Raw genomic sequence first — 13,108 nt, forward strand, 5'->3', positions numbered from 1 at the left:
GTGGGAAACAACAGTGCCATGAATGCTTGTTGGCCATAGTGAACCCCAACTGGTGTTATTACTAGAATCCTAACTTCCCAAGTGCGAGCCTTGTGAGGTCTCTTGGGACACCCTGGCTGTCTGTGGGGTCTGCGTTGCTGATACCGTGTTGGGGTGCCCTTGGTACGGGGTGGGGCTAAGATTGCTTTCTCCTGCAAGCTGAGAGTTTCATGCAGGAGCTCCCTCTCCCATCTTCTGTGGCCACACAAAATCACAGCTGGCAAACAGCACTTCTTCCCCAAAGAACAAGATGAGAACCCCTTTAACAAAAAAGTAAAAATTTTCTCCCTTTCTCTGAGGAAGCTGAGCTGTGTGGCTTACACCAGCGTTCCTTCAGCTCGATTTTCAGATGCTGTGCACGGTCGTGTTTTCTCTGCTGCCTTCCTCATTGGCCTGACCCCTTTAGGGACTCTGGCACACTACTCTTTGGTAGCACATTTGGGGCCACAGGAATTTATTCAGGTCTGCAAACTCAGAAAACCAATCTATATCTAAACGAATAACTTAGTTTGACAAATTCCTTGGAGGATGAGTTTAAGAAACAGAAGGAAAATAAAATCCAAACTAAAAAATATAGTCATTTCTCTGAGAAAGACAAATACTATATGATCTCACTTACATGTGCAACCTTAAAAAAGAAACTCAACCGATATATACAGAGAACAGATTAGTGGTTGCCAGAGGTGGTGTGTCAGGGATGCATGAAGTGGGTGAAAGTGGTCAAAGGTACAATCTTCCAGTTATAAGATAAATAAGTCTTGGGGATGTAATGTACAGCATGTATGTACATTACATGCTGGATATAATGTAAGTTGTAATATACAGACTGTCGTTAACAATACTGTATTGCATATTTGAAAGTTGTTAAGAGAATAGATCTTAAAAGCTCACATCACAAGAAAAAGAATTTGTAACTGTATGGTGATGGATATGAACTAGACTTATTTTGACAATCATTTCACAGTGTATACATATATCAAATCATGTTGTACACCTAAACTAATACAATGTTATGTCAATTATATCTCAATTTAAAAAGTAATCATTTCTCTAAATATTACATTAAAAATAAATATACTTGCAAATATCTATTGAGCATTTTGGGAGTATAATCCAAACAGATATGGTTGTTATAGGAATAAGCACTTATCATTTCAAAATTAAATGCTAGACTTGTTTTTATAATTTATATTTATTCTGGTCTATATAATAACTAATGCATTTATAATTAAGTTCAATTAATTTAGAAAATTTTAGTAGCTAAGCAACATCTAACATTACATTGACAGTATTGATATACTTAGTCAAGTTTACTATGGTGTGAAAATATACAATTTTGAACGCTATTTAGTAACAGTACGAAATATTAAATTTTAATTACCACGGGTGTTTTATTTTGTGGTTTACATAACACATTTAGATGTACTTGTTTCTCTAGAATATAAAAATGTTTTGTTTCTTGGTGTACTTTATATTTCCCAGAGTATGATTTAATCAACGTAATTGTTTATTTGGAAAATAGGGGTATATTTTGCAAAGCACATAAAAGATTAAAAACTTAATTTCATATGGAAAACTGTTTTGATTTTATTTTTAGGATGCTATATTCTGCTTTCTTTTTAGTCTTCCATATAAAGAGTTTTTTGGTGGTGTAAGTGGACTGACAGTGGAACAATTTAGAAAGATCAATGGTTTTCCTAATGCCTTCTGGGGATGGGGAGGAGAAGATGATGACCTTTGGAATAGGTATGTTGAGGTCAAATTGCTTAATAACAGAATTTCTATGAATTTCCTTTCTACTAGGTAAATTGTACTTTGCTAATTCAAGAAAAGGTTCTTTGGGATGGGAAATTTTTGAGGCTCCTAAATCCTATTTTGTGTTTCTCTTTTTTTTTGGGTGCCTTCTGAAATTACTAACAACATATACATTAGAGCATTCTTTTTTATTTTAAATTGAACTCATGTAATCAATGTTTATGTCAGATTTTATTTCTTTATATTTTCATTTCCACATGTTGTATTTCAGAGTTCACTATGCCGGATATAATGTAACCAGACCAGAGGGAGACTTAGGAAAATACAAATCTATTCCTCATCATCATCGAGGTGAAGTCCAGTTTTTAGGACGGTAAGTTTAATATCATCTTCAGATACCAGAGTTTCAAAATTATTTAATGTATGAAAAATATTAAAAAATGCATTACACCCTCAAAAAAATTTTCTGAAGGGAATTTTCTGTCAATATCATTTTTTATAGAAGTAAAGTATTTTTGTGCTTGTTTTAAAGAGAGAGATATATATATATCTACATATACACATAAAGTTATGTTATGTTAAAGAGCCCAGTTAATTATTTATATGAAAAGTGTTTTCTTAATATAAAACATAATACATTTTATTTCTTAAGGATGTTTAAATTGTAAGGGTGCAGAATAATTTTTTCAGGTGGATTTTAAGACTTGTAAAAATGCTAATTTACAACAGTAGTTTAGAAAGGTTTTTAATTATGTATGAAAACCAAAAATTATAAAGAACTTTAACTACTTTAATTTATAAAAATGACCTTGAGCATATTCCTCATCATTTTCTTTTTGTACATGTTTTCTGATACTTTTTTCTCAATACTATAGGTATAAATTGCTAAGGTATTCAAAAGAACGTCAGTATATCGATGGATTGAACAATTTAATATATATGCCAAAAATACTCGTTGATAGGTTGTATACAAATATATCTGTAAACCTCATGCCAGAGTTAGCTCCAATTGAAGACTATTAAAACAAGTCACTCTGTTGGCAAGATAGACCCGAATGCTGGATCATAAACTTGGAGTGCACTCTTCATGGAGGTCAGTGAATGGATGTGTCACAGTGCCCTGTCCTGTGAGAAGAAGAGCCGGCAGTCCTCAGTGTTTACAGTGAGGGTTTGTAGTCTTCTTCCTCCCCTCCTCTGCTTTGAGACACACTCCCATGGCGAGCACTGCAAAGACCAGCTGCAATTGCTTAAGATTGGAAGTTAAGAGAGCTCCCTACAAAGAAAAATTTTTATACTGAAATCTATAATTTAATTCAAGAGAATGCTTTATTTCTGTTTAAACATATTTTGTACATATGTGATGTAAATTAATGTGTTCAAAATGTTGAAAAATAAGATGTGTTGCAGTTTTGCATGTAATTGGTTATGCCTTTATTGGACTTTTATAGACTTTTTTTTATTTGCATGGAAAAAAAACAATGTAAATTTATGTCACTAAACAAAGGTTAACCCTTGTGTGAAATGAAGGAACTGTCAATAATTGACAGCCAACTAATACAGTTAACTGTTATACTAGTTTTGAGCTTTAGACCTTCAGCCTTCTGTGTGGAAGAAGTCACAGCTTTCTTAGGATCTTAAAGGGTAAGAAGAAAAGGCTTAAACAGCTTTTCTTCTTACCAGGATCACCTGTATTTTTCCTTGCTTGCAATCTCATCAGATTTTGCTAGATCACAACCATATCGTTTATGCATATTGCATGAGTATTACCAAGAAAATCTTAAAAGTTGTGATGTGACATGATATAAAGGACTTCTTTATGTTAAATGTCTTTCATTTACCTCTGGTGTAAGTGTCAGGGATTTTGTGCCTCAAAAAAATGTTCCCAAGGTTGTGTGTTTGTACACTTTTTTGTTGCTGTTGTTTGTTTTATTATTTCTAGTTCAGAAGAGCCAAAAATTTTTTTTAAAGAACAAGTTATAGAAAACCCAATAGTACTTATACCAATGAATTATACTATTAGATAAGAAATTAAATGTTCTATTTTTATGAAGATAAAAGCTTAGTAGATAAAATTTTTAAGTTTAATTTTCAGACTCATAGAATTTCAAGTTTGGGAAGGATTCATTTTAATGTTGGCCAATATCGTTTAAACTTTTTTCACTAAAAAAATTACATCTCTGGTGTTAGTTATTAAAATTTTCTCACTAAAAACATAATTTAATAGAATTACATTATAATACATAATCAGTTATTTAAATACATTAATGTTATAAGACACTTCTCGGAAAACAGGTCTTACTACCTGCAATCGAGTATATTACTTTAACTTAAATTTGGGTGAGGTTTTTATGGCAAAACCAAATATTATTTTTATTTTGAAAATTGTCAATTATTTTAAACCAAAGATTCTTTAAAATAACTTAAGATATTTTCACAAATTTAAAACAAAAAATTATGTATGTATAAAGTGAATCTTCAACAACAGTGGAGAACAATAAAGATCTATTTTTGAGAGATGTTTGAATAACATTTGCCTCATGGATTGTTCACCTAAAACTGAAATATGGCTATTTATCTCAGGTTGTAAGTTTAATTTTGAAGTGTCATTTTCTATGGTAATTTTGGTAACACAAATGGCCACAAATCTAATCACAAAATAATGGAAATTCTTGTACTTTTAGAAAACTAATAGCTCTCTGTTAGGATACCAAACAGAATTCTTTCACATTTATTTCTTAGAAATAATTCCAAAATATTTGTGTCTCAATTTTTTTTGCTTATAGTGAAAATAATGAAAAATCAAAACTTCTGAAAAGTAAGGTTTGTTTTTAATTTGTGTATCTCTTCATTTTCTTTCTCATAACCAATGCAGATTTTTAATTCGAAGAAATGAAAGAAAATAAATTGGGAAAGTTAACATTTGTTGATCGCTAACAAGATAGCAGGGGCACAGAAGCATAATTCATAAAATAATAAACCAATTAAATATTTTAGTTAGGGGAAAATTAGGCTTATTTCTGAGTCTTATTAGGGAAACATTTTAATGTGAAGCTGCCCATAGTTTAGAATCTTTTCATTTTGATATCCATTTTATAATTTCAAGAAAACTTAGTTCTTTTGATTCTGCCTTACTTTCTCAGATTAAGTCTAATAGTAATTTTTGTTTTAGGAATGAATCTGCAATGAATCTTACTTTTTTCAGTTTTGAATATGATATGTCATCCTGTGAAAGCCATCTCATTAGTTTGCTTTTTGTCTTTTGATTTTTGTTTGTTTTTGTGCTGCTTTTTAAGTGCAGACCTAAAATTGATTTTTGTCTATAAAGTGACTTTTATATGTTTCAATAAAAGTAACAGTTTTGCCCTGTTATCTTTATTTTATGAAAATACATCTGTTTCATAAAAATTAACAAATACATTACATATGCAAACTATCTTCTTTATAGTTATGTTTGATGGATTTATTAGTGAACATGTATTCTTGACTACTTTATCAGGTGCAATGCAAGGTATGTGTATGGAAAAAGTATTATTTAATTTCTAAACAAATCAAGTCAAGCAAGTTGAAATAGTTCTAAAATTATGAAGATATCTTCTGATAGCTTATTCATTGTATTTCTTAATCTCAAAGTCAAGAAACAGATATATATGGACATAGAGTTAATACGAGGTCCCCATGGCAGTACTAGGAAAGATATATAGTGCTTTTCAACTAGAGAAAGTAGTGATTAATGGGCCTGATTGTAGAAAAAGGAAAAGTGTTCACATTTGCTATAACATTATGTCTAAACCATAGTAGTGATAGTCATTTAAATCTTTGCCAAAACTAATGAATATTTTTTAAAATCTAAATTTAAATTTCTGTTTCTATTTTGTGAACAGTTGTTCAATAAGAAAACCCTGTTTGCAATATTCTGTAAGTACAAAATTACATCTTAAAAACTTGCTTATACTCCTTTCTCAGTCAAAAGATTGATATCCATTTTTTAAAAAAATGGAAAAATATGCAATACAATATTCTCCCTCTTTTGGAGGCTCCCTATGAGTGAAAACAGATTTTGCATAATTTTATTTGGCCTTTGCTCATCTCTGTTATTTATTTTTTTTTGTATTTTACAAATATTAGCACTCTAGATTTATTGCCTTGTATTTGCAAGTATGCCAATTGAGAGAACCCAAATGGCCATAGTGGTGTTTATAAGAAAGAGGAAGTGTACTTAAGAAAGGCTTTTACATAAATGCACTGAAATAAATGCTAGTAATTTCTTGTATTTTCATTTTTTTTTTTTGCTTCTCATGAAAATGTTTGTACTTTTTTATCATTGTCTTTTATGAAATATAATGTTCTAAAGACTTTGTGTGATGACGTTAATTATTTTCTCTCGGAAACTTTTTTTTGGGTTATCTGGGTTTTTCATTGTCGTGTGTGTTTTTCTAAATTTCAAATGAATATCTTTATGAATAGCTTGGTTGCACTAGACTATCACATAAAGACTATCACATCATCTACTTTTGCAAGTTTTAGGTAAATAAATGTAAAGATCACCTTATAGCTTTTTCCTCAAAAGAGACACAGTAATATTTAAATATTTGTCCTCAATACAGTTAGGAATTTCTTATATCAAGATAAATATTTAATAAGCCATTTTCAGCATAACTTTTTTTTTTTCTCCAGCACAACTTAAGTAAACTAAACTGGTCAAGTCCCTTTTTGTTTTTTAGGTATCAAGTAGTATTGAAGATGTAAGACAGTCAAATCTCAAAAATTCTTAGGGACTAGATTTATATTGGGGCTAGATTATGAGAGCGTTACTTTTATTAATTTATTTGTATAATGAATTCTAAATATTATTAATTTTTCTGCATAGTATGAGCTCCTGGGCTATTGTCACTATATATCACAAATAAAGCCAATCATTAAATCATAAACATTTGTTCATTTAAATTATGCAAAGTCAGCTTTACCTTTCCTAGGTTTCTATTTACGTATGGTATTAAATGTGTCCTCTGATGAAACATGCCAACTCATTTGATGGTTATATATATATATAATTGTGCCGTATTTACACACATAGGTTTAAGGTTGTGAAGATATTCTGGACCAAAATTGTTTTACTTATAGAGAAGACTGTTTTTAGGGAGAATGTAATGTATTGCTCTTAATTTAAGTGATTTCAGAAAAGATAGTGCTATATCACTCAAAACTATACTGCAATTAAAAAAAATATATGGGCTGAAAAATAAAACTTGTATCTTTCTCAACACATCTTTATAACATATTGTGGTAGACCTGAATTCCATTGCTAATTTTGCCTTCCCAATTCCATCAGTTGAAGTCTGTGCTCTGGAGGATCACACATTGCCTACTGTCAAGGACGTTACTCACTACATGTAAAATTGACATAGTGGAAACACCTGAAAACCCACGTACTATCAGATGAGGTGCTCAGTTGTGGCCTCTGCACACACTGGTTTTACATTTCACTAATGCAGTGGAGCAGCTTTGTAGGAGCAGCTTTTCTTCAGGCACACAATATTTCTTAGCTATAAGCATTATACTTCAGAAGAATAGTTCTTCTGCAATGGACTTTGAAGCTTTGCAGTTAATTTTTAGGGGGGCTGTGTGGCAGGTGCTGGGTGTAAGCAGACTCGGGAATCAGATTGATAGAAGTTTGAATTAAAGGATTCACTATCATTAGCTGTGAATTATTAGCAAACTTTTAAACCTCTCTGGTCTCCAGTTTCTTGAGCTCTCCATTGAGAATGATAGGAACTATCTGAGGATTGTTGAAATGGTTAAATAAGCTAATCCTAACAAGAGGCTGACACAATGCAAAAACTTGGCTCAGATTAAGTCAGTTTTCAGGTTTAGAGTAAGATGCTATTCTCTTATGCAAATTGTCTTGGATCATGAAGAATGATACATTCTTTAATTCTACTGGGAAATCAAGTCAGTGATTACCCTAAATATGTGATGATATATGTAAACAGTAAAACAAGCAAAAGTGCACAATTAAAATGTAACAGTCATAGCCATGAAAAGAAGTGTAGCGAATGAAACTCAGGTGTATTTTCTCAAAGAGTTTTGCAATCTTAGGTAGATGATGTGGAAAGCATTTAGTTCATGGAGGGCATTCAGTCATTTGTACCTCCTCTCAGTATTACAGCTGAAAAGTTAAATGTCCACATGGACCCGATCATTTGCTTTTTATCTCCTGCCTTGGCTTTTGGGTTTGACTTTTTCACCTATCCTCAATTTTTTAAGAAGACTCTTCCTCTGCCTTTCGTTTTTCCCCTTTCTCCTCTTTTCTGATCAGTAACTTACTTTCTAGGACCACTTTCTAGCACTGTCCAGGAAAATGTTCTGTGATGATGAAAATGTTCTATGACTATGCTATCCGACATGGTAGTCACGGTCTACATGTGGCTGTTAAGCATTTGAAATGTGAATAGGGCAAGTAAGGAACTGAATTTTGAATTTTGTTAAATTTTAAATAAAATAGCCACATGTAGGAAGATGATCTCTTGAACTTACAAGGTTTTAACTACATGCCCCCGTAGGTGTATGTAGTTACCCTACGTGGTATCTCCAGTTCAGAATTCTAATTTACTGATCCACTTATTGGTCACCTGCTCAGTCACAGAAACTTAAAACTTGGAATGTCCTAAGCTGAGTTTATCATATGCCACTTCAAAACCTTGTCTTTCTCTTGCTTTACCACCCACTCAGTAACACAAGAACAAATCTGCGTGTCATCCTCCCCCTTTCTTCGCAGTCAACATTAACTACACCTCTCAAGCCTTTTCTAGTCCAGCTGGTCTTTTGTTTCCACAACTACCCAGATCCTCCCTAGTGTTTTCTTACTACAAAGATCTGTTATCTTCTTTGACTCCATCTGCCATCTTGCCAAGGAAATTGTGTCTTTCGAAATACTACGATGCTTTAAATCTTTCAGTGCTTCCCCATTGCCTACAGGATGAAGGTCAAGCATTTCTGTTTCTCATACTAAGTCCTTAATGACCTGACTTCCACTTGCCTCTCCAAGACCAACACCTCACCCTTCATTGTACCCTTTTAATTCCCGAGCCACCTGTGAATTCTCCCAAGGGCCAGCATCATGCCCCTTTGCACACCATCTTTTCCGTCCTCATCCACCAGAGGATCTGTTACATATCTCTTAAGATTCAATAAGCTCTTCCGGAAGCCTCTGGCCAACTCAAAAAAAATTTGCCATTCATTCTCTTGCACTCCTTCCCCACAGTATGTGAACCCTGTTAGAGCATGTCTTCCACTAGTCATTTGTTTGTACTTTATTTTTTCTCCCAAAGACTATTAGCCATTTGAGAGCAGTGATGTGTACCATTCAATTTTGTTCTCCAAGCTAGCACAGTGCTCAATGAGTCAATGTTTCTGTCAAGGGAACACTGTTTGCCACCTTGTAGGAGAGGACTGTGCACTGCATTCTAAATTACTGTTTCATTAATACATATATGCCATACCTACTTACTGTACCATGTTAAGTAAGGTTCAGTGCCTTAATATGACTGTTAAGGGCCACCATTAAGATAGGTTTTGACCCGCCTATAAATACAACCTAACAGAGAGCCAGGCTCATCTTTTTTTACTCAACATATTTAAAATTTTTTTAAATATTTACTAAGCTTTAGAAAATTATAGATCAGTTTATATATAAAAGAAAAAAGCAATAGCGAAGAATTCACTGCTGAGATTTTTATTAAATAAAAAAAGTCAAACATGGAAAGTGAAAGTCACTCTATGAAATAAATGTCACAAAACACTAATAGTTTGAGAAAAAATGCTGAAAACATCTGTTTGACTTAGTAAAGAGAAGGTGTTAATTTACCTCTAGAACATTATTTCCATCTGAGATAGTTTAAAAATATATATCTAGCTCATCTCCAAGAGTTATTCTGACTTCCTTTTACACAGCCCTCCCCTGCTTCTTCCCTTCCTTCACATGCTCTTCCCTCTAATTTTTTCTTTTCTTTTACCACCACTGTGGTTAGAATCGGGGGAAATCATGGTGGTTGTTAGTCTTCCTGCAGTGTTTTTGAAATCCTGTGAGTACTTTTGTTCAGGCAGAACAAGGTCACTATGGAAACCAGACTTCCCCTTCATTATACTCTTGTATAAATGTCGTTTTGCATTGGGTGATTATGTAGTCTTTTAACCTGTCTAGGAACTTCTAGCATCCTGGTCTCCAGTCTCTCCAACCCCAATATTTTCGGGCATTTATTAAGCACCTACTGTATCTCAGGCATGTTTCTTCCCAGGTAGGCTATAGCCAAATAAGGAAGATGCTTGCCAAGGATTTCTCAAGGGGCCACCCCTGTTTTCCTCCAAATAGTTTATAATCTACTTGGAGACCCAGTGGAAAAATGAGCAAAAGTTTCGGACAAGTCACATAAGGGGAATTCACACAGAGTTCCTCCCCATCTCTAGGCTCTGTGGTAGAGGGCACAGCTTTGTCGCAGTGGAGGGGGTGGAGGAGGTGAAGGAGGTGAGGAGGGGAGACAGGCTTCTTTTCTTTTGGAGTTCCCTTTTGGGGAAAAGAGCTATATTTAAAAGTTGCCTGCCTGCTGGCTTGTGCTTTTCTCGGTTCTTGGGATACAGAGAGCATGCTTTTATCTGATGAGGTGGGTGGGGAGTGCGAGGAGGCTATTCTTTTTCTTTTGATCTGCTCTTGTTGGCATTTCTGTGTTACAGATGTCTCAGCACCCAGGCTAGGATAATGAAGAGGCAAGAAAAACATTCCTGGAACTCACAGCTGGGTTGTTCCTTGAGAGTCTTGATCTCCTTAGGCAGTTCACCTTTACTCCCCCTTTCAGAGTCTTCTGATTGGTTGGTTGGTTGGTTGGTTCTTTTTTGCTCATTAGTAAGAGAAAAAAAGTGGAGTATGTTTACCTCATGTTGTCCAACTCATGTAAAAATGGCACATAAAAAGAAAGGTAAGGAACTGTGCTGTATCTGGACTGTATGGATGTCTATATGGTGGTTGTGACATTGCACTATAACTTTGTGGGATATTACCATGTGAAGTTGGGGGAAAGGGTACAGGGATCTCTGTATTATTTCTCACAACTGCATGTGAGTCTACAGTTACCTCAAACTAAAACATTTAAGTAAAAAAGATGCAAGGAGCTGTATATGAAAGATGATTGACCCTACTCACAATAAGAGATGCAGAGTAAAATTACATCGAAATACCGATTCTGACTGATCAGATTAGCAAAAATTGAAGTTTCACCAACACTACTGGTGAGGCTGTAGAGAACCAGAAGCTCTTACACAGGATGCAAAATATCAAAACCCCTGTGGGGGATTGAGCAACATCCAACAAAATTACTAAAGCATTTACGTTTTGTCTCAGGAATCTCTCAGAATCTATCCTAAAGACACATCTCTGTAGATATTAAACCACATATGTGCACGTTTATTCATGGAGGTGTTATTTAGAATAGCAAAAGTTTGGAAGTGCTTGAGCATCTATCTAGAGGGAGCTAGTTGAATAGGCTCTGGTCACTCACACCCTGGAGCACTCTGTCTGCATCCGAAAAAAATGGCCATAAATTTTATGTTCTGATATGTACAGGTTTCCAGGCTAATGGTGCCCTGTGGGGAAAAATAAGCTTCGCACACCATAAAGTGATGACTTTTGGAAGGAAAATAAAAATGTATGTATGTATTTGCTTCTTTTTCACGAGAGTGACTGGCAAGACAAACCAGAAACTAACACAAATGGTGGTCTGTGGGGAGGGAGGCAGTGGGGTGGAGGGCACAAGGCTGACAGTGAGACTCTTTAAGTATGATTTTCTATAGTGAGGAACAGGAACCATGTCAATGTTTTTATATAATCAAGAAATAAATTTTAAAAGCAAACTCTAAAATCAATTTTAAACAGAAACAAATTTTAAGAGTTATTTGGATAAAACAGCAAATGTTTAGGGATCTTGTTTTTAACTAATGATGAACTTTAGCAAGTAGAAAGAAAACGATTCCTATTTGATCACTGTCCTTGCTACATTATAGAAATGTCACAAATGGCATGTTTGCTTGTTTTCCTGGCTCTTTCTTCCTATTTTCACTGTGCATTTTCCTCTGTACACAGTTTACTTTGTATCATTAATGTGAGGAAGGTGATAACTCCCCTCCAGTGGCCATATCAGTAGGTCTGGCAGCTCAGCCCGTGGTCCCTCCCCAGTGACCCTGCCTTAGCTGCCTTGTTGGAAGATGAGCTCCACGCACCCTAGCTTTCCTGGCAAGGTAAGGGGTTGCAGCGGGCAAGGAAAGCCGACCAGATTCTCAGCATTTGAAGGCGCTCAGGGACTGAGGCAGTTGATTTGGGGATGGGGATGGAGGGAGCACAGCCTAAATTTCCTTCCTTGTGGTTAAGTGAGCAGAGAAGCTGGTCTGCAGAGAGAAGGAAGGAGACTCGCATTATGAATCTTGCAGCCAGGAGACAGAAAAATATAATCACTTTGATTCCTGATGTTTTTCCAGCCCCAGTATCTGGTGAGGCCCAGGTGTGTCTGTGTGTTCTGTGAGATTTGTATAAATCCTTAAAAGAATCCCTCATCATTCAAGTTAGCTGGACTGCGTTTATGTTTCTTAAATCAAATGACCCCTAGTTGAGGCACTCCATTTCTCTTTCAGAAAGGTTTTTGACCTCATTAAAATCAATTTTGATTATGTCGATCACAGTTACAAACTATTCATAATCAAGTGTGTTCAAATGTACATGAAAATAGCCCTCCTGGGGTGAGATGTTTTTGAGGACAAGGACCATTTCTTTCTCATCTTTGTTGGCAACTTAACAGGAGTTCAACAAGTATTTGTTAAATGAACATTTTTTCATTTATAGCCCTTAGAGTATGAATTCTCTTTTGTAAATTGCTTTTTTCTAGGGCAATAGAATGTAGAATCTCAGGGGATACAGTTTCAATTGGAGTTAGATTGAAGGAGCTATAGGTATTCTGGAACAATTTTCTAGTAATATGGTCCTCATCCCTCCCTGACTAGGAAGTCCTGCGAATCTCATTCAGGGCTGGCCAGGGTTAGGGAACTGTTTCCATGGATGATACTTTCAGCCACTGGGTCTTAATGCTGACTGACAGCATCACTTGGAGGAGCTTTTTAAACTATAATCCCACATGGGCATCACCTCCAGAGAACTGATGTAATTGGTCTGGGTTGGGGCCCGGGCATGGGTATTCTTCCAAACAATTCCAAACATTTAAAATGCAGCTAAGATCACAAAACATGGCAGTAGACACAACCTAAATCGTTCGTGTGG

General features: G+C 34.9%; 1 protein-coding gene across 3 annotated transcripts in view; it reads left to right on the top strand.

Annotated features, from left to right (window-relative positions):
* The window catches only part of B4GALT6 (beta-1,4-galactosyltransferase 6), a 58,344-nt gene extending 54,034 nt beyond the window's left edge, over positions 1-4,310 (top strand). For all 3 annotated transcript variants that reach the window (XM_006920002.3, XM_025038677.1, XM_025038676.1), the window contains exons 7-9: positions 1,663-1,785; positions 2,066-2,167; positions 2,670-4,310. In XM_006920002.3, coding sequence (XP_006920064.1) covers positions 1,663-1,785; positions 2,066-2,167; positions 2,670-2,817 — 373 coding nt within the window. In that variant the 3' untranslated portion in view covers positions 2,818-4,310. The remainder of the gene's footprint in view (positions 1-1,662; positions 1,786-2,065; positions 2,168-2,669) is intronic.
* Positions 4,311-13,108: the final 8,798 nt, after the last annotated feature.

The sequence above is a fragment of the Pteropus alecto genome, unplaced genomic scaffold (genome assembly GCF_000325575.1).
Source record: "Pteropus alecto unplaced genomic scaffold, ASM32557v1 scaffold146, whole genome shotgun sequence".
Taxonomy (NCBI): domain Eukaryota; kingdom Metazoa; phylum Chordata; class Mammalia; order Chiroptera; family Pteropodidae; genus Pteropus; species Pteropus alecto.